Below are 25663 nucleotides of genomic sequence, written 5' to 3'. Positions count from 1 at the left end.
GCCTACGTACATTTTTAAAGGAGCACACTCTGTGGGGAGCCAGCTCCACCACTGTCACCATCAACCAGGCACCGTCACCATCTTTTTTTTTTTTTTTGCGATACGCAGGCCTCTCACTGTTGTGGCCTCTCCCGTTGCGGAGCACAGGCTCCGGACGCGCAGGCTCAGTGGCCATGGCTCACGGGCCCAGCCGCTCCGTGGCATGTGGGATCTTCCCGGACCGGGGCACGAAGCCGTGTCCCCTGCATCGGCAGGTGGACTCTCAACCACTGCGCCACCAGGGAAGCCCCACTGTCACCATCTTTAAGAGAAGATGGTGGCCTGCACCAGGGGCAGGCAGTGGGGAGAAGTGTCAGATTCTGGGCATAGTGGAAACACGTACCTGTTGACAGGGAACAACGTTCTTGCTTTAGAAGGAAGCTTCCCTGGCACGTTCCGGCCCTCATCCCAGGCTGGGTGGGGTCATTGGTCCTTGCAGAACCTCTTCAGCTCAATTGGGCCCCACGCACAGGTATGAAGTGGAGGAGGCCAGTGAATACAGGTAACCTGCAAAGATTGGCTTTATCTGCTACAGCTGAACCTGCACAGAATCCAGCGACACAGCATTTCCACTCCTGGCTGCGTGCTCGGTGGGGGATGTGTGTTCACCTGCCCTTGAAGACTGCACAAGGCCCTCGGCAGCACTATTCATGATGGCTACGATCTGGAAACAGCAGGCACGCTCACCACCAGAAGACTGGGACACACTCACCCGGCGGAACCCTGCCAGCGCTGAGAAGGAACAAATGACAGTGACCCACCGTGGGGGGTGGCTCACCAGCGTGACGTGGAGCAGGGGGAGAAGCCAGACTCAAAGAGGTCGTGGTTTTTTATTCCATTTACATCAGGTTCAAAAACAGGCAAATCTAACCTGTGGTCTTGGAAGTCAGGCTCCCCGTGGGCAGGAAGACCGACAGGGAGGGGCCTCTGGGCACAGAGATGCTCACTTTGTGACAGGCCATTGTGCCGAGCCCTTATGATTCTGGTCCTTTTCTGTATGTATGTCAGACTTCAGTCAAGAGGTGACTTTTTAAAAGTTTGGTTCATTATTATTTTAAAAATCTGTGTTTATGCACTAAAAATATTGTCTGGAAGGATGTTCAACAAGATATTTGATAGAGATTGTTTCTAGGAGATAAGATTATGGATGATTTTAATTTTTTTTCCTCTGTGTAGAAAATTTCTAAAATCTCTTCCATACACACACACACACTCTCTCACACACACACACACACACACACACACACACACACACACACACACACACACACACACATACACACACACACACACACGGCTGGAGTTTATTAGCAGTCTGATGCGGCCAGGGCTTTGCCAGCTGAAAGGATGTAGTGCTTTATCCCAGAATTGATACCGAGGAACTCAGGAACTCCACCTAATCGAGCACATCAAGAATAAAGGGGAATATTTGTTAATTGAATGTCATGTTATGTCCTCAGTTATGCCTCATACAAGACAGGCAGTTCAGAATTCCCAAGTATCCAATTAAAATGCTAATTATCTCATACCTTGATAAGGCCGCTCTCGCGGAGAGAGAGAGTGGCTTCTCCCCGGCACTGCCTCTCCTCGTGCCCTGACCACCGCCGTCTTTACACTGCCCTTGCCTCTGGCAGGCGAGCTTTCCCCTTCCAGGATCTCTGCACCCCAGCGGCCCCTCCTGGAGCACCAGCTCCTGCTTTCCACAGGCTGGCCTGGTGCGCTGTCCCTGGGATCGGTGGGCCATTTGTCCCGGCAGACCCGTTCCTGCTCAGTCTGGGCCCCATGCACAGATTAGAGTCCAGGGCCCTGGAAGGCGTAGCACAGCATCCTCCACCACTGGTGTCTGGGGAACAGAGAGCCTTGCCCCGCCAAGTGCCCCCACCGCCGACAGATGTGAGGTTTAGAGGAATCGGGGTCAGAAACCCTACATGGACCCCAGGCTCAAAGGGACTTTTTGAGGGCTTTCCTGACCACAGCACATCACCACACTGACCTGCAGTTTCCTCACCAGCAAAGTAGGAAACCCTCTCCTCCCCTGAAGGATTGTCCTAAACGCCGAACGCCGCAGGCAGCTGTTGGGCCTTCTCGCTGGCCAGGCCTGTGGGAGGTCCTGGATGAGAAGGCGGCAGCGCCCCCATCCGGCCAGGGCTGCAGGTGGCCCTTTGTCCCTGGTGGTGCTGCGTCGGTGCAGGCTGGGCCACGACGCTGTTCCCCGAGCACTGGTTTTGTTAATAATGCATCTCCGGGTTTATCCAAGGCTTTAAATCCGTCCCTTCTTGATGTCATTCCGTGTGAATGCTACTTGCTCTTGTAAAACGTGCTCGGAGCCTCTCCGTGGTGGCTCCCTGGAGCGCTCTGTGTCCTTCTTCACCAGGGGGCCTGCGGAAGGAGGAGGACAGGGCAGCCCCCCCTGTCTACCACCAAGTCCCGGTACCTCCCTCCCGCAAGAAGGCCCTCACGCTCTGGCCCTGCCCGCCTTCGTAACCCTGTGTCCTAACCGCCTGCCCTCCTAGACCCTCTGCTCATCCAGGTGGCCTCCACCACCATGCCCGTCTTCTCTTGCACACTCCTGTTCCTGGCTCGGCCTCCTGGGAACCGGACATGCATCGAGGCCCAACCTGGGAGGGCACGAGGTTCCTGATGCCGCCCACAGCCCCTGACCTCCCTGGCTGGCCCCGTCTGCTGGCACTCACGCTCACACTGAGAGTTGGGCGACCCTTGCTGCCTGGGGCAGCCCTTCTGCCATAATCTTGGGCAGCTGATGCATTTTGTATAGGGCTGTGGCTATCTCCTCATCAGATGATACACCTCAGAGGGCAGAAGCTAAGCCATGCGGCCAAGAAGGCTCCATGGGCTGGATTTGCGGGCACCTGGGGAGTCCCAGCAGTACTGTCCCTGGAGATCTGGGCTTTGGAATCTGCTGTCCCTGCCCTGTTAACCCCTCTCCAGGCACCGACGGATGGGCCTGCCACACTGTCGCTACAGGAACCCCATCGACGTCGTTATTCACAGCACAGACTCTCCCAGGTTACTTAAAGGTTCTCATTTATGCCTGGATACAAAGCATTTTCTACCTGTGTCTTGCTTGGGAAAAATTTATAGGCAAGAGTGTTAGAGGGATGGCCATGTCGGGGAGCTTCAGGGACCACCGCAAGGCGGGTAGCAGGGCTTTGGGCAGACCCTGCCCTTCCCTCTGCTCGTCAGGAAGCCCCTCCTGCTGCCTGGGGAGGCTGTGGGCCATGTGCCTGGTCAGAGTGCCCCCCACCCACCCTCCGTCCAGGTGAGCAGGAAGAAGCTGGGGTGGTTAGGCCCACCTGACCCTCGCGCTGCACGTGAGGGTCCGATTGTCTGAAAGGGCAGGCGGGGCTGCTCTCGGGGGCTGCGGACACTGCTGCCTGTCTTTCTGATTGCTGCCCTCTTATGGATAGACCAGTCGTTTCTAGCAGTTCTGTTGTGACTCTGTAAAATCTGCCTGCTGTGTTTTCATACTGTACTTTTAGGTGTTAATTATCTAATATTTGTGTATAGTGTCTATCTGATGGTTCTTTTATCAGAAGTCCTGGGAGGGTCTAGCCTGCTGCTTGCTGTGTCCGACAGCTCTTGTGGACTATTTTCAGACTGTGAGTTCATCTGTGGGGTGTGTGTATATATGTGTGTATATGTACCTGCATGTGTGTGTAGACGTATGTGCCGTGTGTCCGTACGTGTGTGTGCACACGCAGAGATTGTGGCAGATCGCGGCGCTCCTGCCTGGGTTGAGAGTGTGGCCGCTCAGTTTGGCTCCAGGTATCACCAGTCAGGGACCCAGTTTTTTGTTAGTTTCCTGGCTTCGGGGTTTCCAAACCATACAGGTCGTTCACACTTGAACCTGAACCCCGTGGAGGACAGACCCATGCTGCGAATTCTGAGGGAACGTTCATTAATTTTTTCCCGGAGCCCGGGAAGCTTCCTGATTGCTCCTGCGGTGCTGGTGAATTTTCTCCAAGGCTGTGCCTCCCTGCCCAGCCCCCAGCTTTATGCTGGGGAGGGCTCTCAGTTCTGGCCCCGTACCTCTGGTTTGCCCGAGGCCTTCTCACTGTCCCCACACAGCAACGAATGCCAAGGCCTCCAGGTTAGCAAGGCCAGCAGCTTCCTCGTCTCTTCTGGCCACACTTTGCTTTTGTCCTGTGGACGTGGCTCTGCTGATGATTTTTAACCAGCACCTCTGAGTGTTGGGGGTGGGAAGGCTGGTAGCTGCATCCTCTACCTTCATCTCACTGCGGCTCCCAAGGGGCTGATGGGTAGCTCGCGGCCGAATTCGGCCGTAGACGTGTGTCAGCCCCTCAGGTTATGCGTCAGCTGGACCCTCCCCTGGTTCACAGTTTGCCGTATTCTCCGTAAAGGTCTAGTGGGTCTTTATGAAGTGTCCTCCCGTTGCTGCCTGGTCTGTGAGCCGTCCAGTGGGAATGGGGCGCCTCTGCCGCTGCCGTCTGTCCTCCAGGCCTGTTCTTGCCGAGCTCTGACCGGGCTGTGCGGGAGCCTCACGTCGAGCCTGTGGCCCCAGTTTGGAGCATCCGTAACTCCCCGTGCCTTGAGAATCAGAAATATGTCAGACCCAGGGTCCTGGGCCACTACACTTGCCCCAGAACTTGGGCGCCTTTACGTGTCCACGGCCCAAGGCTGAGGTCCCAGGGAGGGGGGCCCTTGAGGTGTGTGAGCAAAAAACGCAGCCCGTCGAGTCCACGTGTTATGCCACTAGAGCATCAGTGTGTTCTTGTATCGTATCAGACGGGTTCCTTTGAAACAAAATCAGATGCTGAAGTCCAGCGTGAAGGACTTAAACCCTTTTAAGGGAGAGTGACTTTCCAGCGTGTGGCGTTTCCCCTCCTCTTTGCAGATCTTCCTTGTGGGTGTGGCATCACGTGGCTGACAGGTAATCCGCGCTGCAGTTTGCAGGTGAAAACTGGGTGGGCCGTTCCTTAGTCTGGTGCTTCTGTGAGTCAGGCCTTTCAAAGGCTTTTTCCTTAGAAGCCAAGGCATGCGATGAAGGCTGTTTCTACTGAGTAGATTACGGGTTAGGGAAACACCTGCTTCTGAGACTGGCTGCGGGTGGGGGAACCGATGCCACCCCGTTTCCCCAGGCTGAACCTTCTGATTTGTTCATTCACCACCCCTCTGCCTGTCCCCTGCTGTCCCCGTCACCTGGAGAGTGGCTGCTGCTCCCCAGAACCCTGCTTCTGTCTGGACAGGGAGCCCTGTGGCTCCGTGGCCCGTCGGCGTCCCCCACTCACCGTGGGCTGCTGTGTGGAGTCCCAGTGTCTGAGGCCCCATCGTCTGGGTGGGCGGTGTGGAGCCGCCTCAGGGCCCTGACTTGGCCTGGCCGTCCTGAGGCTGAAGTTGGGGGCAGCCGCCTAAACGCTCCCGCCATGAATACGGGGGCAGCTGATGCCGTATGTGGCTTTCCTCACCTCCCTGGGCGGTTCCTGAAATCCTTTGTGTTGAGGAAATATTTCACTTGCAGATACACAATTATTCTGTGGGATTTGTAAAGCAAGCCTGAAAGCTGATTGAATATAGCAGAACTGTTCGTGCATAACAACTCCTTAATACCGAATCATAACAATTATGCATAATTTGTGTTTATAGTGCCTGGAAGATTAGACGCCTCCGTACAGACGTGCTCTAAAACAGGCCTGGAACACGCAGGGCAGGATTGCCACTTAGTGTGCCCACGGGCAGCCTTGGTGTTCTGAGCACAGCCCTGTGGTCGGCCTTCCCTGCCCTGCCGGTCAGTGGGTAGGGTGGGGTCCACCTGGACCTGCTTCCCAACCAAGGCCATCCGGAAGGCTGGGCCCGAGCTCTCGCCCAGGCCTCGGGGAGGGGGTGAGGGCAGCCCCCCACCGTTGCCCCCCTCCCCGGCTGGGTTCTGCAGAGGCCGGGGCCTTGGAGCGCCGAGTCCCATGCCCAGATGACCTCCCACCCCCCAGGTCCTGCAGTGCATGGTGGGGGGAGGGGCAGGGTCCTGGCATCTCCAGAGCTGTTGGCAGTGTGGTCTCCCGAGGGTTCAGCACTGCTCGTATGGTGTTGATGTGGCAGTGGCTCATCCTCTGACCTCTGTCACACCCCGGGGCTTGCCAGGCTCTGCTGACCTCCGAGCTCCTGGAGGCCTCCCCTGGCTCTGTCTCTGTCTGGGCTCAGCCTAAGGGTGGGCTACCGGCGACCTGCTCTGAGGTCTCGTCTTTCCCTCTAGACCTTCTCCTGGCCTCCCCTGCTCCAGGTGGGAGCTCGTCCAGGGGGCCAGCCGGTTTGCTACTTGGCACAAGTAGGGAAAAGCTGGGCCTGCCCCCAGACCCTGCCTTTCTCCACCTGCACACGGACCTGCCCCTCAGCCCCGTCCTCTAGGCCAGAGCCCAGTGGTTCCCGCTCTCCTTTCCCTGCGCCCCTCCCTGGGCTCAGGCTCAGGGCCTGGGTGAGTCCAGCACTGGGGCTGGGAGAGCTCTCGTCCCTCCCTGGCTGTGCACCCAGCCCCTCCTCGTGTGGGAGGATGCGGCCACTGGAGAAGGGGGTCACAGGGAGACGCCCCCTCCCGCCCTGCAGAGGCAGGCGGCCCCTGCCCTAGCCCATCTCCCTGCAGGACCAGGGCTGTCTTCCTGATGGGCCTGCAAGGCTGGGCAGCGCCGTGGCACTGGAAGTGGCGAGCTCTTCCAGCCTTGTCCCCGCTCCGCGCTGACCTCTGTGCTTCGGTGGCCTGTGGGCTACAGGTTACCAGCCACAGATCCACGCTGGGGAGTTCAGGCCTTCCTGCAGGTGCAGCTGAGCAGGGCCTGGGCTGAGGATTTGCATGGGGGCGGGGGGCGTGTGTGCTCCGGTGACTCTACTCTGATGTGTCTTCCTTCCCCCGCAGCCTCTTCGAGCACTACTGCTTCTCCCGGGGTGGCATGCGCCACAGCTCCTACACCTGCATCTGCGGCAGGTAAGCGCACCTCCTGGGCCGCGTGGGAATGATCACGGGAGGAGGTTAGGGAAAGCGAGGGGACCCCACCGTCCTCCCAGCTTAAACGCACCTGTTGCTCCTATGCCCAAGGCAGTGCCCACCTAAGCCTTAGAAGTCGCTCTCCCCTCCTAAGGCTCTGGGAGCAGAGGTTGCTTCTGCCCGTCCTGGGCAGTGCCGGGTGAGGAGGGGAGCCGGCCTGCCCGCTGCCATGCCCTCCCTTCCCGTCTCCAGCTGGCTGCTTCTCCTGGGGCTGCCCTTCCTCGCCCCCTCCACACAGGCACGCTCCCAGCATGGGGGACCGGGCCGTGACCTCAGGCTATGCCAGCTTCTGTGTGCCGGCGGTGCAGAAGGAGCTGGATCAGTGCCGGAGGCTGTGGTTTTGCGTGTGTGTGGCCGTGTGGGGAACAGCACAGCTGTGGGTGGGTCTGGGGCTCTGTCGTGCAGGGTGTCACTGTAGGCGTGTTTGTGTGTGGCACGTTGTGGCTGGGGGCGGGGGCTCTGTGTACGTCCTGTGTGTCACCCGCACTTGGCCGGGTGTGCTTTGGAGGCACAGGGTAGAAATGACCACGAGTATAGGGGCAGCTCATGGCCGTGAGTTTGCACTGCTGTGTGGCTTTGAGGGGCACGTCCTGGGTGTGGGCGGCCCCCTCGTCCCCGAGGCTCACCCCATCTAGTCTCCTTGTGCTCTCCCCTTGGGTCAGAGGGTCTGGCCCCTGTCCAGCCAGGATGGAGCCGGCAGCTCTGCTGCTGTGCACGTCCTCGGCACATGAATAATACACGTGAACATCTCAGTCCTTGGAAATGTTCTTCTCTGGCGGATAGAGAGAAAAATCATTATTTCTACTTTTATGATTCCTAAGACTCCCAAACAGGACCATAAATATTACACCCAGTGGGTTTTTTTTTCCCTTTCGACAGACTTAAAAGTTTTTTTTTTCTTAAAGGCATCGCTCATTAGGGAAGTGTTCTCAAGCAGAGGGGCGAGGTGCCACTGGCTCACTGTCTGTGGCCCTGGCCTGGCGGACCTCCATGGCAGCCCCCTGACACAGCCCAGCCCTTCCCACTGGGCCTCCCCTCTCCGCTAGTCACCAGGAAATAAGGGCTTCTTTGGAGTCCCTTACCCAGGCCCGCAGGCCCTCGCTCCCCCATCAGGCCCACATCCCCAGCGCCGAGGCCACCTACCCGAACAGCCTCAGACAAGGGAGCGCTGCCAGCGCCACCGCCGTGAGCCCAGAGGTTGGCCAGGAGCTGTGTGACTGCAGTAGGCCAGGGCCACCTTGCCCCTCACCCCCACCTCAGGCTGTGGACCTGGTCCAGCGGCCCTGGGCCCCTGCTGCAAGGTGGACAGCACTGCCCTTGGGGCAGGGAGTTGGGGTGCTGGCGCCCGGGGCCTGCTGGGTGAGGATGGGCTGCTGACCTCCCCCTGGTACTCTGCAGTGGTGAGAACTCGGCCGTGCTGCACTACGGACACGCCGGGGCCCCCAACGACAAGACCATCCAGGACGGAGACATGTGGTGAGTGACGCCAGCCCCCAAGCTGCCCTGGTTCTGCGTGTGAACAGCGCGGCTGCAGGGGGCCTCAGCCCCAAAGGTGGCTGACCACGGCCTCTTGGTCCCACCCTGAGAAGGCGGACCACGGTGAGGTCCCCCCATTGCTCTGGGTCCAGACTTCCCTGCCGAGGCTTTGGCCTACACGTAGCCTGCTCTCCAGGACCAAGGAGGCCCTGAGAGAGGGGAGGGGGGCCCTGTGTCGTGCGGGTGAAGCACCACCTCAGGAGGGCCTGTGCCGTCTCCCAGCACCCACCACGCTCACTTCTCTGGCTTGGTGCCGGGAGGGTGGGCATCTCAGTTCGGAGCGGAGAAGACCCCTAGGGAGTCCCCCGCCCTCTGAACCTGCCAGCTCCTGCCTCAAGGCTCCTTGGCACGGGCGGAGGTCAGAGGTGGTGCTTGGCCCTCAAGGCTGTTGGCAGGGCTTTGCTGAGCATAGTGTGATGTGCTCCCTGCTCCCCATGGAGCCGTGACTAAGCAGACGTGGGCAGGACCCACAGCCTCCAGCCCTCCGATGGACTGCGCCCAGCAGGCGGAGTCGCAGACCCTGCTCCCAGACCCCAGTGTGTAGGGCTCGTGCTGGGCGTACGCGCCCCTCTCTTGGGTAGGCGCTCTGGCCTTGGCAGGGGCCTGTGGGCGCCTCACTGACCTGGACCGGCCCTGTCCTCCGCTCACGGGCGCTCGCACTGCCCGCCTGTTCTCTCCACCACCCAGATGTCGGGCAGAGCCAGTCCAGGCTGCCAAGGGCTCCCGAGAGCCGTCCAGAGGCCACCAGCCCCACGGGACCACCTGTCTTGGCCTGCAGACATCTTGCTGTGGTCGCCGACCCGCAGATGAGGGCAGGAGGGGTGCGCGCTGTCCCACCTGGTCCTTGGGTGCCTTTCCCTCCTGTTGCTGAGGCACCTGAGCCAGGCTCCATCGCACTGCTTCCCGCCAGTGCCGTGCCCCCTCTTGGGTCGCACACGTGCCCTGCTAGGCTCCATCCCCGAGCTGGCATTCCGGTCCTGCCTGCAACACTGGCCAGGAACCGGCCTCACGCAGGGAGTGGGGAAGGCTGCACACGGGGTTCCCTGGCCCACAGCCACCGGGGGATGTGAGCCAAGGGAAGCCTGCTTCTGAGCTGTCACTGCCCAGTGTTTTCAGAAACCCGCCCAAGCCCAGGGCGCCCCTGCTGCAGGGCGCACCAGGCACCCACTGGCTGCGGTGTCCACTCACCCAGGGTCAGGAGCTGGATGGATGTTCTGGCCCTGGCCCCTGTTGGCAGGAGCCCAGCTCAGCCTTCTGGGAGGAAACGAAGCCTCTTAATTCCCACTCTGAGCCTCAGTTTACTTGCTGTCGGTGGAGATGGCACACGGCACTTGGCACTGCACTGGGCGGCGGCAGGGACACGTTGGGACCACAAGTGCTGGGTGGACACACGCTCTCTCAAGGGCCTGGGTCAGCAGGACAGGGACGGGAGCACGCAGAGGGGGACACCCAATGTGGACACAGAGACCACTGCCGCTCACTGCAACCCCCCCCCCCCCCCAGAGTGTCTAATGCCCTTCCTGGCATAGGGGCCAAGGGCGTGCAGCAACTTTGACAGGGTTCTCCCCTGTGCCTGGTGCCAGGGACAGCTCTTTATGTAGATTTGCTCACCTTGATCCCATGAAGTGGGTGTCTCCCCCTCCCCTCACTCCCCCCCGACCCCGCAACATGTAGGCAAGGTCACTGAGACACAGGAGCGTCCAGGTGCAGAGCCAGAGGATTTGGGGGTGGGGTCGGCTGCCTCCGGCTTGACTCAGCTGGAGACTAAGGAAAGTGTGGGGGGGTCCTTCCCTTTGGTGGCCCCAAAGGAAGATCGCCTGGTGTCTTCAGGGACTCACGCTTCCTAGAACCTTTCCTAACGCTTTTGACTCTGCGGCCCCTTCTGGCTGGGCCAGGATGTGGAAACCCAGTCCCCAGGCAGAGGCAGACCCCAGCCACACCAGCAGGCCCCAGCTGTCCCTGTCGGAGGGTTCTGCAGCAGGGCCGTGTGGCTCTGAGTCTTTCTTCTCTGTGCGTTTGGCACGGCCCAGAGGAAAGGACTGCTTCTCCCCTCTTCTCCTTATGCGTCGTATGGCCGTCCTCCCCCCATGAGAGGCTGGCTCCGGGGGCCCTTGGCGCGGTGGGGCCTGGCTGACCAGGGATGCCACGCAGCAGGCCTCCTCCACACGTCCAGACGCTGTGGCCTCGGCCCTCCCGGGCAGTGTGTGGCACCTGTGTCTCTTGGTCGCAGCTTTAGAGACAGGAGTGATCCAGGGAATCCCACGGATGTTAATGCCAAGCCCAAGCTGGTGATTTTATTTTTCTGGTGCTAACTCTGAAATGTAGCCAGTAGAATAATTATGAGTTTATTATAGTCAATTTATTATGCAGCATTTAGAACAACATGTTTTGTTGATTACTGCTACTGCCAGGTTGCTGGCGGCATTTATAATCCATTGTTTTATTGAAATTGATCTGCCAAGCGCCCACTGTGTTTGGTAAATAATAGAGCACTCTGTTATCCCAACATAAAATCCACAGCACTTCATCATAAGGTACAAAACCAAAATATAAGCATGGTGCAGAATTTTTCCTGAAGCTGAGCGTCGCCCAGAGCCATGACTGTTTTCCAGGTGCCCATCGGGTGGTACGCTCTGGGTCTCAGTTCCTTGTTGTCGGGTGAAAATGCCCCAGAGATAGTTTAACATTTAGGAGTGGGGCTGTATGGGGGCCGGGGCTGGTCTAGGACAGTCAGACTCTGCGGGAGAAAGTGAGGAGTAGATGCTGAGGGGGCAGCCAGCCCTTCCCATCCCTCTCCCTCTGGTCCCAGACGTGTGATGATGAACACAGAAGGTCCCCAGTTCAAGTCCCTGCCCTCCCCCTCCCTAGCTGAATGGCCACCCCTCTGAGCCTCAGTTTCTCCATCCATCGTTGGGGGAGAGACAGCACCCAGCTCTGAGGACTGGGATAATGAGGGCAAAACGTTGAGTGTGGAGCCCGGCACAGGTGGCTCCTGGCAGGAGAGAGCTGCAACACGGCGACATCCCCAGAGCCAGCAGCGCACCTGTGCCCCTGAGGCCCGCCTTCCAGCAGCTGGTTCCAGGACGGAGACTGGAGGCGAGAGCCACCAGCAGAGCATGTGCCGGGCCCAGTGTATTCAGGCAGCTCTCTGGTCACGTGGTTGCCTGCTCTGTGTTTTCAGCCCCCAAACTGTCCTCGAGGCGCATGCCAGATGGAGCGTGTAGCCGGCCAGGGCCACCGTCTACTCCTCTGTCCTTCTGAAACCAGGCGCCTCCCGGGAGCTGGGCCGGGAAATCGGGGCCCCGTAAGTTAGACGTGCTGGTTCTTACTCCACATCAGACGCGTCCCCCGAGAGCTGAGAAGAGGATTTGGGGGACCCGTCCTCGCACCGCCAGCCCCCGCCATTCACCTCGGCTGGATGCTGCCCCGCTTGCTCTGCATGGACCCCGGGGTGGGGAACCGGACTTGGACGTGGCCTCAGGTCCCCACGTTCCTCCCTCTTGGCTGGTTCAGAGGCACAAGGCCTCTTGTGGGGCCTCTCGGGGCTTTGCTGTTGCCTCTGAGAGCCCTTTCCTGCTGTGGCCCTCGGGGTTCACCATGAACCCCGTCACCAAGTTGCTGTCCTAGAGAAGCCAGTAGCTGCTGTTTTCATTTTAAGGCAAAAGCAAGCAGACCTTCTAAAACAGGGTAACAAGAGTGCGGCGCGCTTCTAATTAACGCTCTTGCCGATCTCACACGGGACGGTGTCGAACGTCATCGAAGGCCCTTCCTGGGTGGGAGCCCCAGGAGAACCCCTCACCACCAAATCAGTCCTGACCCTGTGAGCACAGGAGTGGCTGGGGTGACGGTCGTCCTCTGAGCCCTCACGCACTGCCCTCTCCTCCCAGAACCAGCCTGGGCTTTGGAAACCAGAGTCTCCAAAGGTGGGTGAAAGCGCCAAGGGCTGGTGCCCTGCCCGTGGGCCACCAGGGAGCGCCACTGTCCACGTTTAAGTCCCCAAGGAAGCAGTGCACCCAGAGTTGGATGCACTCTTGCACTAGACTCCCCGCCTCCTCTGGGTCCAGCAGGCACACCCCAGGGGGCAGAGGTAGGGAGGGTCCAGGGTCTGCGTCCAGTGGGGTCTGATTTGGAAAACAGCTGGGACACCACTCCTCACCTGCCACCTCCTCCCTCTCTCACCATCTGATCAGGTGGCGGAGGAGTGGTCCCTGGGGTAGCGTGCCCTGTGGCCCCTATCAGAACCTTCTAGCTGCCCCAGTCGAAGGATGCCCCGGCCTGGGTTGCCCAGCGGCAGACAGCAGGTGGCTGGTGGGTGGCGAGCCGGACCTCCCAGCACTGGCCAGAAGAGGGCAGCGTTGCCTCAGGACGTGCTTGCCGGGCTCATCTCTGCTGGCTGTGGTCTCTGTGTCCTGGGGCATGGGAGGGGGGCGGCCAGCTCGGTTAGTGGAGGAGACAGACGCCTGTCCCAGCGCGTCCCTCAGCAGCCAGCCTGTGTCATTTCCTCTCCTTCCCTGTAGTGGGACGAGGGCCCCTTCTGTCTCCTTGCCCCGATGATGGTCAGCCTGAAGCCCCGGCTTTGCCCTGCTGCCTGGCGGAGGGCTGACACAGCACTCCTGGACCGAAGCCCAGAGAAATAAGGGCTACTCATTTCCTCCCAGGGAGGCCCCGGAAGACACCCGAAGTGTCGCTGGCCTGAGGGTGGTGCGTGCTGCTGCTCCCCGAGTTGAGGTGGTGTCAGACACTGTCTGCAGGGCTGCCCGGGCTGCCCCGTCCTTTCCTGCCACAGAGGAGGAGCCAGGCCCACGAGGGGGCACGGCTGGGGCAGCTCTCTCCCCTCCTGGCCACCCTCCTCCTGCCACTGGCACCACTACCGGCCGGCTTCTCCCTGCCCTTCTCTCGAGTTAGTTCCCTGTTCGTCCCACAGGTTTGGTGTGGACTAGATGTTAGTGTAAACTGCTTGGGAAGCGTGGCCCCGCCTCATCCCCTCCGTCACATGGCGCCCGGGACGACAGCCTGTGTCTCCGTCATCGACATCCCACCCCGACCCCTGCGGGCTGCGGGGTGCCCGCTGCTCACCCAGGGTCCCGGCAGCCCCCTTGGCATCTCAGGCAGGGATGGGACGATCCTGCCCACTCCTGGGGGCCACTTGGTCTGATGTCTTTCCGGCATCTGTGTGCTGCTGCCCACAGAGGGGCGAGTCATGCCTAGGGCTCCTCCCCAGCTGGCAGAGAGGCCACATTGAGGTGTCCCCAAGCCCCCGTTGTCCTGGTGCCTGAGGCCTCGGTCAGCTTTAGGGAATGAGTGTCACCTCCAGGCCCAGCTTCCTGATGCCAGGTCCAGCCCAGACGCACCCCCACCCCGCCCGCACCCGCCTGGCTGTCTCCTCAGAGGACAACGCAGCTGTCACCAGGCAGCCCCCTCCTGAGGATTGGATGGTCTTAAGGACATGCCCCAGTCCTGGGGCAAGAGAACACTCTCAGGAGGGCACAGGCCCTGGTCAGCCATCTGTCCAGACCAGTGGCCGTGGCCTTCCACCTGCCGTCCAGGTTGAAGCAGCCTTTACGTTATAACCCAGGACCAGGGGAACAGACATGCCTAGATGGTAACCAGGCACCCTCACCACAGGGTTTCTGTCCGTTCTGTGTTGTCTGTTTATGCTCCTTCCCTGTATCCCACGCAGTTGACGTCACGACTCACAGTGTGAAAGCACCAGTCCAGACAGCCCGGGTGCTCGCAGATACCATGGGACACCACTTACCGGAAAGTGGAACGAAGCATGTGCTGTGCGCGTGACACCGACTCACTGCCTCCCCCGCGGAGGCCACGGCCCTGACGCCCAGCCCTCGCCCCGCTGTGCTGTGGCAGCAGCCAGCCCCGGGTGGGCGCCCGCCGTGTCCCACACATAGGTCAGACGGGTACCGAGTAATGTCCTTCCTGGGGACGCAGCCCACACTGGTGCTCTGCTTCTCCCCATGTAACAACAGTTCCGTCTGGACACAGGAGGCCCACAGCACGTGGCTGCCCTTGTCACCGTGTGTGCTGGGGATTGCTGGCTCGGGGGGTCCTGGAGCTGGTTGCCTAGGTGACTTCCCTGTCTGCCCGGGCCCCACAGGAACAGCTGTCCCGTGACTGGGTTGGGGAACAGGGATGCCCAGAAGGCAGTCTCTCTGGGGAGAGAGCAGCTTGGTGAGTCAGCCTGTGGTACGGAGGGAGCCTCCAGGGCCCCGAGTGGTGGCCTTTGCCCCGCCGGCCACACCTGGGGCTCGGCATTGCACCAGAGGTCTGGCTGGGAGCCAGTGGGTGGCCCTTGGGTCTTGTCTGTCCTGCGGCACATGAACGGGAAAGTGACCAGTACGCCTCCCTCTCTGTCTCATGCTGAGGTCTGGAGGGAAGCAGGAGTTTCCCGCAGCTCAGAAATCCCCCAGCCTGGTCTGGAACGCAGACTGGGGCGGTTGCAAGTTGGGGTCTGAAATGCTGCGACTGTGACGAATAGGTCATTGAGTTAGTGCATACACACACGCATGCATGCGCAGTGCCTTATCTGGGGTGAGAGGTAGCTGAGAGCGAGGCAACGGCCCTGGAGCTTAGAATGAAGCTGCAGCCTGCGTACACAGCGGCCCTCGTATAAACACTGCAGCATTTCCCCCAAACCCTCCCCAGGCCTCACATCACTGGCCGAACCGTCTCGTAGGCCTTCTGCCTGCGGTGGAGCCAGGGGGACTGAGGAGGGCCTGGGTGGGCCAATGGTGGCAGGTAGCCCGGGCCTGAAGCTGCCCAGGAGGAGCCAGCGGAAGACAGAACCTCTCATCTGAGCCAGAAATAGAACCAGATGAACACATGTGAGGATTGAGACGCCAGCATATTGCTCGGAGATGTGTAATATCTCCCCAGATGGCTTAGATTATCACACGCGTTCACTCGGCCAGAGATGGTAAGGTCCCCGGTGGGTGTCCCCAGGCAGCCGGGGAGGACGGATCCGGCGTTCTTGGTTGAGCCAAAGTATGAGCGAATTCTCCATCATCAGCGTGCATTCAGAGGACGGATGGAGTGACACAGAGGAGATGATTTATAAAAGGCAATGGCTTTCATCCCTGGATTCCAGAATGGCTTAAAATCTGAATAACTTATACATGTAGGAACTCTGAGGGGGATTTTAAAAAAAAAAAAAACGAGAAAAGATAGGGAACTGAGAGCACAAAAATAGACGTCAGCCCCGTGCCTGAGCGTCGCTGGGCAGGATGGAGCTGGCCAGCTGGGTGTGCACTTCCTTCTCCAGAAAGCGGATGATTTTAAAACAAAAAATACAGCTGAAGTTTTCTAGAACCTGAACAATAAAGCCAGACTGGCTGAGGAACTCCAAGCACCCACCTTCCCACATTTTTGTTTCTGAGAACTTGGTCAGGAGTCTCGTCTGTCCTGGGGAAGAGTCCTGTTTTCACTGCTCTGGGTGACTCCAGTGTCTGGCCTGCTCCTGTGGGCTTCCTGGCTTTTTAAATAGTTTAATTTCTGTTTTTGTTTGAGATCTGCACAGTCCGATAGAAATTTCTGCCGGGGGCGCTGCTACAGGTTGCCCTCTGATGTGGCGGCCCCCAGGAATCCACGTCCCCACGCCCCTGGCTCTGTCCTGTCTGCTCAGGCCGTTCCTGGGCCTTCTGAATCAACAAACCACAGACGGTTTTCCTTTGTTGCCTCTGAGGAGCCCAAATGAGAATGCTCTGCTCCCCGGGTGAAGCTAGGCCGCGGCCCCATGTGGTTCTGCTCCCCAGGCCTGTCTGCATGCTGGCCCTGGCGGACGTGAACATGCAGCAGTGGTGGCGTCCACGTTTTAAAAGTGGGAAAACTGAGGCCCTGAAGGCTGAGGGCCAGAGCCAGGACAGGAGAGCCCATCCCTGGGCTCCGAACTGCTGACCATCGACTTGGGACTTTGCTGGACCGGTGTTCAGAGCCTCAGTTTCCCTGCAGTTTAGGGCTAAGATACGCCCCACCCTCCTGGCCAGCTGGGAGGGGGGCAGGAGGGGAGTGGGGATGTGCCCCGGGCGGGAGTAAGGCTGCAGACAGCCGTCAGCCCTAGCACCCTGGTGCATCTGGCGCATTCTGGAGAGCAGATGCCTGGGCATGTCTGCTCAGGGCTTCTCGACATTCGGTCCTCGGTTCCCACACCGGGCCTGGGCGGGTGCCCTCAAGTGAGGCCCAAGTGCCCCTTCCGTTGGCCTGGCCCAGGCAGGGTCCCCCAGAGTCTGTGACTTTGACCCAACGCGGTCTCCCCTGCCGTGCCAGTGGGGCTCTTCCCCCGCCCCCTGAGAATCACCTGAGCTGTTATCTGATGCTTTTTGCACTATTGACACTGTTTATGGTGTTTTGCAATCAGAAAAAGACAGGAGATTAAAAAGTGCCCGACTGGGGACTTTGGATTCCAGCAGGGCGTCTGCGGATCCCGAGCGCTCGCGTTTTTCCTTTAGAAGTCTGTTTCTGTGGTGTCCCCGGTGCTGCCGTCAGGCCGCGTGGCCCAACTCCTTGCTCCACTTGTAGGGCCAGTTGCTGGGGGTAGGGGTGCCCAGAGACAGGCACACAGGCAGCTTCTGGAATGTTGGTTGAGCCATCGTGTTTACCATTAGAATTTGGGTTTGGGTGAGAAGCCCTTGTCACGGAAGGCGTGGCTCTGCCCCGCACCCCCGCCCCGACCCGCCGGCTCAGACTTGCCAGGATTTGTGCGGCTACAGACTGCCCCCCAAGGGGCAGAGCCGGGCACAGAGAGGACAGCCCTCACCGCCTCCACCCCACCTGGTCCTGAAGACACCACAGGGGTCCAGGCCTGAGGCTGGGCTGATGTCCCTCTGTCGGTTCTGTCACTGTCAGCATCCTGACTTGGCCCTGACCCCGTGATGGGGTCAGGGGGCTGGTGCGTCCCTGCTCTGTGCCTGCAGTCGAGCAGCCTGCTGGGGTGGGACAGGATGTGGAGGCCGCTCAGTCTGGGCACCCCACTCCCCTCAGCGTGGGGGACCCCGTGGGAGCCAGGCTTGGACCCAGCAGCCCCTCACTTATTTTGTCTTATCTCACCGTGGAGGATACTTAGGGCAGGATTCTTACCCGTCCTTGACCAGTAAAGGGTGTGAGCGCGTGGTCAGGCAGCAAGGGTGTGGGAGCGAGGCTCCCTCCTCTCCCTCCCATCCCTGCTGCACCAGGGCCCTGTCACGGGGTGTCCAGAGGGCAGGCTCAGCTGGCCCGTCCTCCTGACTCAGCAGCCTGCCTGCCTGTCCCAGCACCGTCCTGCCTCTGCTGGCTCGTGCTCCCAGCTCCAGCTTCTTCTTTCCTCCCCTTCTCTACTCCCACCTTCTGTGCCTCCTGGTCTCCACTCTGTCACCTGGAGATGCCGGGGGCCAGATGGCCCCCGAGTCGGGGACTTGGCCAGCCGGGCCCTGGGAGAGCACACTGTCCCACCCCAGTGGGGAGAGGGCCACGCTTCTCTGGCCAAGGGGACCCCAGAGCTGGAGCAGAGCTGTCAGCTGGGTTTTCACTAGGACACTGGGGCCTGCAAGAAGCAGGCAGTGCGGCTCAGCCCACGTCTTCTGTCAGGCGGGTGCACCTGTTCCAAGGACCCATCCAGCTCCCATGAGCATTGCCTCGTGGCCTGCAGCTGTGCCCCATGCTGGGTGCCGGGTGGCCCCGGGAGGGTCTGTCAGAATGCCCTTGTGGAGGCCAGGTGGCAGGCGGGGGCCTGGGGACATCTCCGCCCCTCCCTCTCCCCACAGCTGGGCATCCAGAGGCCTGGCCAGCAGAGGCTGTGAGGGGAGGTGTGTGGGCAGCCCCACTGCCCCCAGCCTTCCTGCTCTGGAGTCGGAGGTCTCCTGGGACGCCCCGTGGTTCCTTGGCCGCTCGTGTACCATGAGGAGACAGCGGGGTCGGAGGGCCCCAAGCTGCTGCCTGCACCGGCCACGTTGCAAGAAGGCTCAGGCTCAGCGGCCTTGGGCGCCGGGCGGGAGGGGAGCGTGGTTGGAGGGGACGGGTGCCCCTGAGTGTCCCCCTGGCCTCATGCCCCACTCCTCCTGCAGCGTTTTCGACATGGGCGGTGAGTATTACTGCTTTGCTTCGGACATCACATGCTCCTTTCCCGCCAACGGCAAGTTCACCCTGGACCAGAAGGCCATCTATGAGGCGGTGCTGCGGAGCTGCCGGGCCGTCATGAACACCATGAAGCCAGGTGAGAGCAGGGGCGGGGCCTGCAGGGAGGACCACCTGGTGTGGGGAGGCAGATGGCCAGGTGGCAGGGCACCTCGGAGAAGCAGGTCCAGCACTCTGCGACCTGAATCTGTCGCCCCCTCTCGTGCTCAGCCAGCAAGGCTCCAGATGCTGGCGGGTCCCCAGCATCCTTCCTGGGAAAGGGGTCTGACCACCAAGCAGGGACAGCTGGGGATCGGGGAGCTCATCCCAAGGTCACCCCACATCCCATCCGACCTCCGCCTGCACGTCTTCCTTTCCACACTGGCCACTGGGATGTCAGCATGTCCTCTGCCCTGTCCCCAAGCAGAGTCTGTTCCAGAGAGGGTTTGGCAGCTTGGACAGCGGCCTCTGGTTGCGCGTGGAGCACCCTCGTTCGCGGCTGCCAGCTGCGGCTGGGTTGGCGGGAGCTGAATGTCTCTCCGGTGTTGGGGGAATGGTGAGAGGAGGTTGCGGGGCCATCTGAGCACCTGGCGTGACAGGCCTTGAGTTCGTGCTGAAATCGGGCACTGTGGCAGTCAGATTTGTATCCCTCCGTGGAGCTTTTTTTTTAACAAAGAGAAAAAGAAGAAAAGATCCTGAGCCCCCAGACTGTAAGGCCCCAGTGTGTGGCCCCTTTCGGGCCCAGAATCTGATGGCTCGGTTCTTGGCCTCTACGGCCCCGTGGCCAGTTATTGCGGGCCAGGTGCTGATCGTGAGGGTCCTCTGCGGCTGCCCCCTTCAGGGGAGGCAGATTGTCAGCAGGGCTTTGTGGATGCCCCCATCCAGCACTGGGGCCCACCAGAAGCCAGGGAGCCCTGGAGGGGTGATGGGCCTGCACCCTGTGTCCAGAGTGAACAGAGCTTGGTGACCAGATGAGTCCAAGGATGAGGAACTCACATACACCCCAGAAAGGAGACAAGGAAGGAAACCTCAAAGCTAAGCTCCTGCCGGGCGACAGTGTCAACGAGACTTGCCTGGTTTAGCGGCTGGGAAAGAAAACAGCATCTTGTGCTATAACTGTGTTTAAAATGCAGCAGCGGGCTTCCCTGGTGGCGCAAGTGGTGGAGAGTCCGCCTGCCGATGCAGGGGACACGGGTTCGTGCCCCGGTCCCGGAGGATCCCACATGCCGCGGAGTGGCTGGGCCCGTGAGCCATGGCCGCTGGGCCTGCGCGTCCGGAGCCTGTGCTCCGCTACGGGAGAGGCCACAGCAGTGAGAGGCCCACGTACCACACACACACAAAAAAAACACGAATTAAAAAAAAAAAAAAGCAGCTCCCTCTAGGTAGGAATTAGTACGGACACGTCCAGGACGAACCGTTGCACGAAGACACAGAAGTGCAGGAGGGGGTGGCCAGGGGGCCCCCTTCTGTGAAAAACAGGACGGCGAGAACGTGGATGCACATGTGCTTGGAAATCCACAGAAGAGGTGCAGGAAGGGAACCAGACAGACAGGGTGGGGCGTGGGGAGAAGGGAAAGTGTTCACCAGGAGCCTTTTTATACTTTTTGACCTTTAAACCTCAGAATGTGTGACCTGTGACCTGTAAAACCCGGCCTGTGTGGGGCAGTCACCCCGAGCAAGGGACATCTCCTCCTCCTCCCTTGACACCCTCGCTTTACCCCAGGGAGAGAAGGAATAGACGGTTCTGCCCAGCTTTGAACATCGGTCGTTTAAGTGATAAGCGTTCCAGATGTAGCAAGAGGTTTGGGCCAGTGAGAGTGGGTGGAGGTGCCTGGCCCCCGAGGTGGACGCTCCTCTGGGTGAGCCCCGTGACCCCTGTGCACCCACGCCCCATGGCGGGTCCCTCTGGGAGCGTGGCGTGGGCCTGCGTGGACCCGAGCCTGGCGCCGGGCCGCGGTACGGCAGGATGGAGGGCTGCTGCCGCACTCCACGCTGGAGACAAAGTGGCGGGCAGAGTGAGGCCAAGGCATATGGTGGTGGTGGTGCAGGAAGGTTGGCGGGATGTCGGGCAGGTAGGGATTTGGAGGGACAGTGTCTCCCCTGGGACTCTTCGCTCACCTTGGAGCTCCGGGCTTCATGTCCCTAGCACTGCTTAGCCCCGTCCCTGTGCTGAGACGGGTGGCGGCCAAGGCCTGGCTGACCCCACCGACCCACAGGAAAACCTGCTGCGGCCTGGGCAGGACCTGGGTGGCGCCTCCCTAGCTGGTGTCCCGGCCAGCTCAGTCGGCCAACCAAGCAATGCCAACTCTGCCCAGAAGGTGGCCGGGCCCACAGGCAGGTCCCCGGGGCCACACATTGCACTAAAAGGGCCTGGTGCGTGGTCCTGGCACCGAGGTCCCGTGGGGCTTCCTGGCCGTGTCACTTCAGGGGCAGTTAGTTATAAGGCTTCAGGCCCGGCCAGGCTGGGCTCAGCTGAGCTGGTCCCTGCGGACGGAGGCAGGCCTCCCCCGGCGCACAGTGGGGCTTCGAAGTTCCCTTGTCGGGGGGTTGAAGCAGAGCCCCTGCAGAGCTCCCCCAGCCCACACCCCGTGCTTCAGGGTTGTGACACACAGTTCCCCAGGGGCCACATGCGGTACAGGCCGGGCGGGATGGGGGTCCTGCCCACAGAGCTGCTCTCACGTCGGGGCAGGTCGCCTCCCCACGGGCAGCTCAGAGGCCGTGGCCAGGTCAGCCCTGTGCCCTATCCTAGCGGAAATGCCCCTGGTTTGTGGGTTTGGCTCCTGGGCCAAGACAAACACCCGCTGAGACTGCGTGACTGCTTCCTGAGCCTTCCAGGGAAGAGTAAATAAAGGCGGCCGGGGTCACAGCAAGATGCCCAGAGGAGAGGCAGGGACCAGTGCTCGGAGCATACCAGATCCTGGCCTACTGCCCTGGGATTGAGGAAAGCAGGCCTGGGGTCAGAGGGGGAGCGTCCCTCACCGCCACTCAGAGACAGCCAGGGAAGGAGGGCTGAGCTCACTCAGGGGGCCGCACGAGGTGGCAGGGGCAGGCCAGGCAGCTGCCACACCTGGGAGAATGCCACCCTCATCTGCCCCGCGGGAGGGGATGCGGCGGCCACGTGCCGGCTTCTGGCCGGGTGCAGTCGAAGCTCTCCAAGGCTTCCGTGTCCGCCCCCCCAACCCCGTCTCCACGGACACCCAGGAGCTTGCCGATGGGACCACCCCCGCCTCCGCCCCAGCCTGCATGAGGGGAGGAGGCACTGTGGGGAAGCCTGGGGCCAGAGCCAGTGTCTGAGCTGGCCACAGGTGCAGGGCGGGGCAGTTCTGCAGACTCCCAGGGTCTGTTCTGCCTCACTCCCTGTTGGGGGGGGTGCGCAGGGGCTGCAGCAGCAGGACTCCCCGCAGGCCTCGCCTTAGACATGGTGCAGAACGCAGGGCTCTGGCAGACAGAGGTGCTGGGAGACCGCGCCATCCAGATCGTGAGCGCCCTCTGGCAGAAGCCAGGACAGGGAGGGCTGTGTTTGGTGAGGGCCCTGTGTCCCCACTCTGGCCTGAGAGGCTCCCTTGCTGGCCGAAGGGCAGTGGGTGAGTCCCCGCCCTCGCTGGCTTCTCCGCCAGGGCGGGCGGGGAGGGACCACGCGGAGACCACGTGAGGCAGCCACGCTTAACTCGGCATCGAGGCGCCTGCAGCCTGGGCACGTGCTGCCCCCATCCTCCTGCAGGGCGAGCGGGTCCCCAGAGGTCCTGGCAGCAGGCGGGCTGTGTGGTGGGGTGGACTGGAAGCCCTCAGCCCTGCGCCAGTGCGGCCTGCCAGACGGTTCCCTGCAGCCCGTGGGGCCTGCCCTGGGACCCTGGCCCTGAGCCTGCCCTCCTGCACCCCCAGGGCCTGGCGCGCTGTCATCCCCCGAGGGCCATTGTCTTCAAATGAAGTGAGCTCTTTGTCTGGATGGGGCTGTGAGGATGTAGCTCCCGGGGCCCTCTGCTGCCTTCCCAGCTCGGCTCAGGGCCTCAGGGCCCCCAGGGCTGTCACGCTCTGGGCAGGAGGCCTCCAGCCTGTGACGGATGCTGCGAGGCTCCTTGCCCAGGCAGCAGGCCCAGCAGGCTCCCGGCCCAGCAGGGGAAGGTGTGGTCTGAGGGGGGCCAGGTGGGCACAGGAGACCAGCCAGGGACCAGGGGCTGCTCTGGATACGTAGTGGGGCCTGGGCACTGGGACTCTGGTCCCCCTGAGCCAAAAGGCAGGTGACGCGGCACAAACCCAGATGCTGCCCTGCCACCCTGGGGTCTGAGTGCACAGAGGAGCGGGGTGGGGGGCACACCTGAATCCTGGGCCCATGAGGTCACAGCACTGGCTGCAAGAGAGCCACAAGGGAGGCGGGGGCTCCCGGTCAGGCCAAACGGTTACCAGCCTCGGAGCAGGGCATAGGCCCCGCCTTCTCAGGGTTCAGAGGCCACGACCTGCCATGGCTGTGCCCGTGTGCTTAGCTCTGGCAGCACGGGAAGGGGCAGTCAGAGAGGGCTTCCTGGAGAAAGCCTCAACACAAAGGCCCATAGGAGGAATGGGAGTGAGACTGGGAAGGCGAGGGCCCTGGAGGGGGGTGGTCCCAGCTGAGGGAACAGCAGGTGGAAGGCACGGGGGCACCAGCACTCAGGAGTGGGTGAGGGATGGGGCTGGAGCGGGAAGCCGGGCCGAGGAGCTCGGGGCTCTGTCCTTGGCGCGGGGCGGGGGGGGACTGGCATGGTCTGTTCCATGTTCCAACTGTCCTGGTGTCCCGGCCTTGTGCAGCATGCAGCGGGGGTGAGGCATTGCGAGAACTGGGGAGGAACCAGGCAGGGGTCCAGGAGAGGTGGGGGCCCACAGAGGCACCGGGTTCAGGAGACGTTTCGGGAAGACGGGACGAGACTTGGTGCTTGCTGGAGGTGGGAGGGTGGGTGGGGCAGATGGTGCCCAGTCTCTGCAGTGTGATCCCCGGCGTGGCATCCCCAGTAGGAGCAGGCTTGGGGGACTGCCGATGCCCCTGGCCGGGCGTGTGGGCTCAGAGGTGCCTGCGGGCTGCAGAGGCTGAGGAACCCGGGCGTCGGGGAGTTAGGTGGGCAGGGAGGCCCTCTGGCCTGTGCCCACCCCTCCAGCCTAGCCCTAGGACAGTAACCTCCACACACTTCAGGGGCCCCTGCCCTGGCCGTGGGTGTCGTAACCACCATCCGGGCCAGACGCTGGGGCCAAGTTGCTGGAGGTTTAATCACTGTCACAACCCTAACCACACGCAGGCAGAAACTCCCACTCCCGGCCAAGAGAGCTGTGTGCAAGGCCTTCCCCAAGGGCACGCAGGCAAGGAAGACTAGAGGCGCCGTGGGGACCGCTGGGGCCTGCACGTCCGGCCCCCACAAGGGGCCACGAGGACAGGAGGAGAGCCGAGCTGCCAGCACGGAGCTTGATTTATACCTGGTTCCCACCCTCTGCTGCGGCTGGGCCGAGACCGCAGCCCCGCCGTGGAAGTTAGCCAGGTTTGAAGTCAGACTGCTTCCCGGGCCTCTCTCTTGGCCACCGGAAAAGGCCCTGCCCAAGAGAGATGGAGCTGCCCGGGGGTTGGGGCATCGGCCCTTCCTCAGTCCCAGGGGCCAGGCTGAGTGACAGGAGCCGAGTTCGCTGGGCTGTTTGGGGGCTCTTGAGGCCCAGAGCCCCAGGTGGGAGCAGACCTTAGAAAAGAGTGTGCTACGCGCTCAGCCCTGAGCCGGCACCCGCTCCGCCAGGCTCTGGTGTGCCGGGGGGAGGCAGCCACCTTTCTGGTGGAGAGACCCTAGAAGCAAGGAAGCACACCTGCTGGACAGGAACAAGGTGCACGGAGATGAGAGGAGTAGCCAGGACAGCAGAGAGAGAACGACGGCAGGGGTGGGGTGGAGGGTGTCACCCCAGGAGGGGCTGACGTTTCCGCTGAGACCTTGAGGATGAGGAGTCACAGGCCAGCCAGGTCTGGAAAGGGTCTGACGTGCAGAGACCTCAGTGTGCTTCTGGAACACAGGTGGCCTGACCCGAGGAGGTCGAGGTGGGTGGGTCGGTGTTAGAAGAAGAGCGGCGGCCGCGGCTGGGGCAGGCTTGGCTTGTGCCCCAGGGACGCAGCGAACTGTCACGTGTCCAAGCCAGGGTCTGGCTGGCCACAGGTGGCCAATGACAGTTTGGGGGGATTAGTGAGCTGGTCCCCCGGTAGGTGCCAGAGCCTCTACAGCCGGCTTTCTGGGGCCAGCGTTGTGGCCCTGTTTGACAGAGGAGGCGTCTGAGGCTCACAGAGGTGAAGGCTTGGCCAGGTCACACGGCAGGTGAGCGGCCAAGGTGGGACCCAGTTACCCAGGTCTCCACTTCAGGATGCCAGACCATCAGAGAAAAGCCCCCCATGCCGGCTCCACCCTCAGGGGTGCACGCTGATGTGGTTATAGCCAGACTCCAGACCCCAGGATGCCACCCCCATGTGGTGGGCCCGGGCAGGTAGAACGGGGCTGGACTCAGGAGCTGGATTCCAAGGAGGCTCAGCCTTGGGGACACCCTTGGCCTCCCTGCAGCTTGGGCCGGGGGCTGGCCACTCTCCTGTGAACTGGCCAGGCCACAGCACCACCTGCTCAGAGCCCGGAGCCTGGGGATCCGGGATGTTGGATCAGCCCTGGGCCTCCAGCCAGCCCAAGACCCCAGCCATGGGCCCACGGTCTCTGGCAGGAAAGGGGGCCCCCACATGGGGGACTGGTGCCCAGCAAGAGCATCTGAGAGGGGAGGGTGTGTGTCCCAGGATGGGCTCTCATCTCCTTTTCCCCTTGGGCCCATCCTCTGCCCTCTGCCAGCCAGAGGTTCAGACCCTGGTGGCCTAACCCTCACCAGCACAGGGTCCAACAAGGCCTCTCAGGGTGTGGGGTCCCAGTGCTCCCGTGATCATCAGGGCATGGCTGGGAGGCCCCTTGGGAGCCAGGGTTACTCCCCACATGGATGGGGCCGCAG

General features: G+C 61.5%; 1 protein-coding gene across 1 annotated transcript in view; it reads left to right on the top strand.

Annotated features, from left to right (window-relative positions):
* Positions 1 to 25663, top strand: part of PEPD (peptidase D) — a 114870-nt gene that overhangs the window by 83515 nt on the left and 5692 nt on the right. Inside the window, exons 10-12 of the mRNA XM_082863589.1 lie at positions 6923 to 6991; positions 8450 to 8527; positions 18637 to 18785. Of these exons, the coding sequence (XP_082719715.1) occupies positions 6923 to 6991; positions 8450 to 8527; positions 18637 to 18785 (296 nt within the window). The remainder of the gene's footprint in view (positions 1 to 6922; positions 6992 to 8449; positions 8528 to 18636; positions 18786 to 25663) is intronic.

Source organism: Leucopleurus acutus (genome assembly GCF_964270905.1).
Source record: "Leucopleurus acutus genome assembly, chromosome: 20".
NCBI lineage: Eukaryota > Metazoa > Chordata > Mammalia > Artiodactyla > Delphinidae > Leucopleurus > Leucopleurus acutus.
Note: the sequence above shows the minus strand (reverse complement) of the source record. Positions and strands in the feature narration are given on the sequence as shown.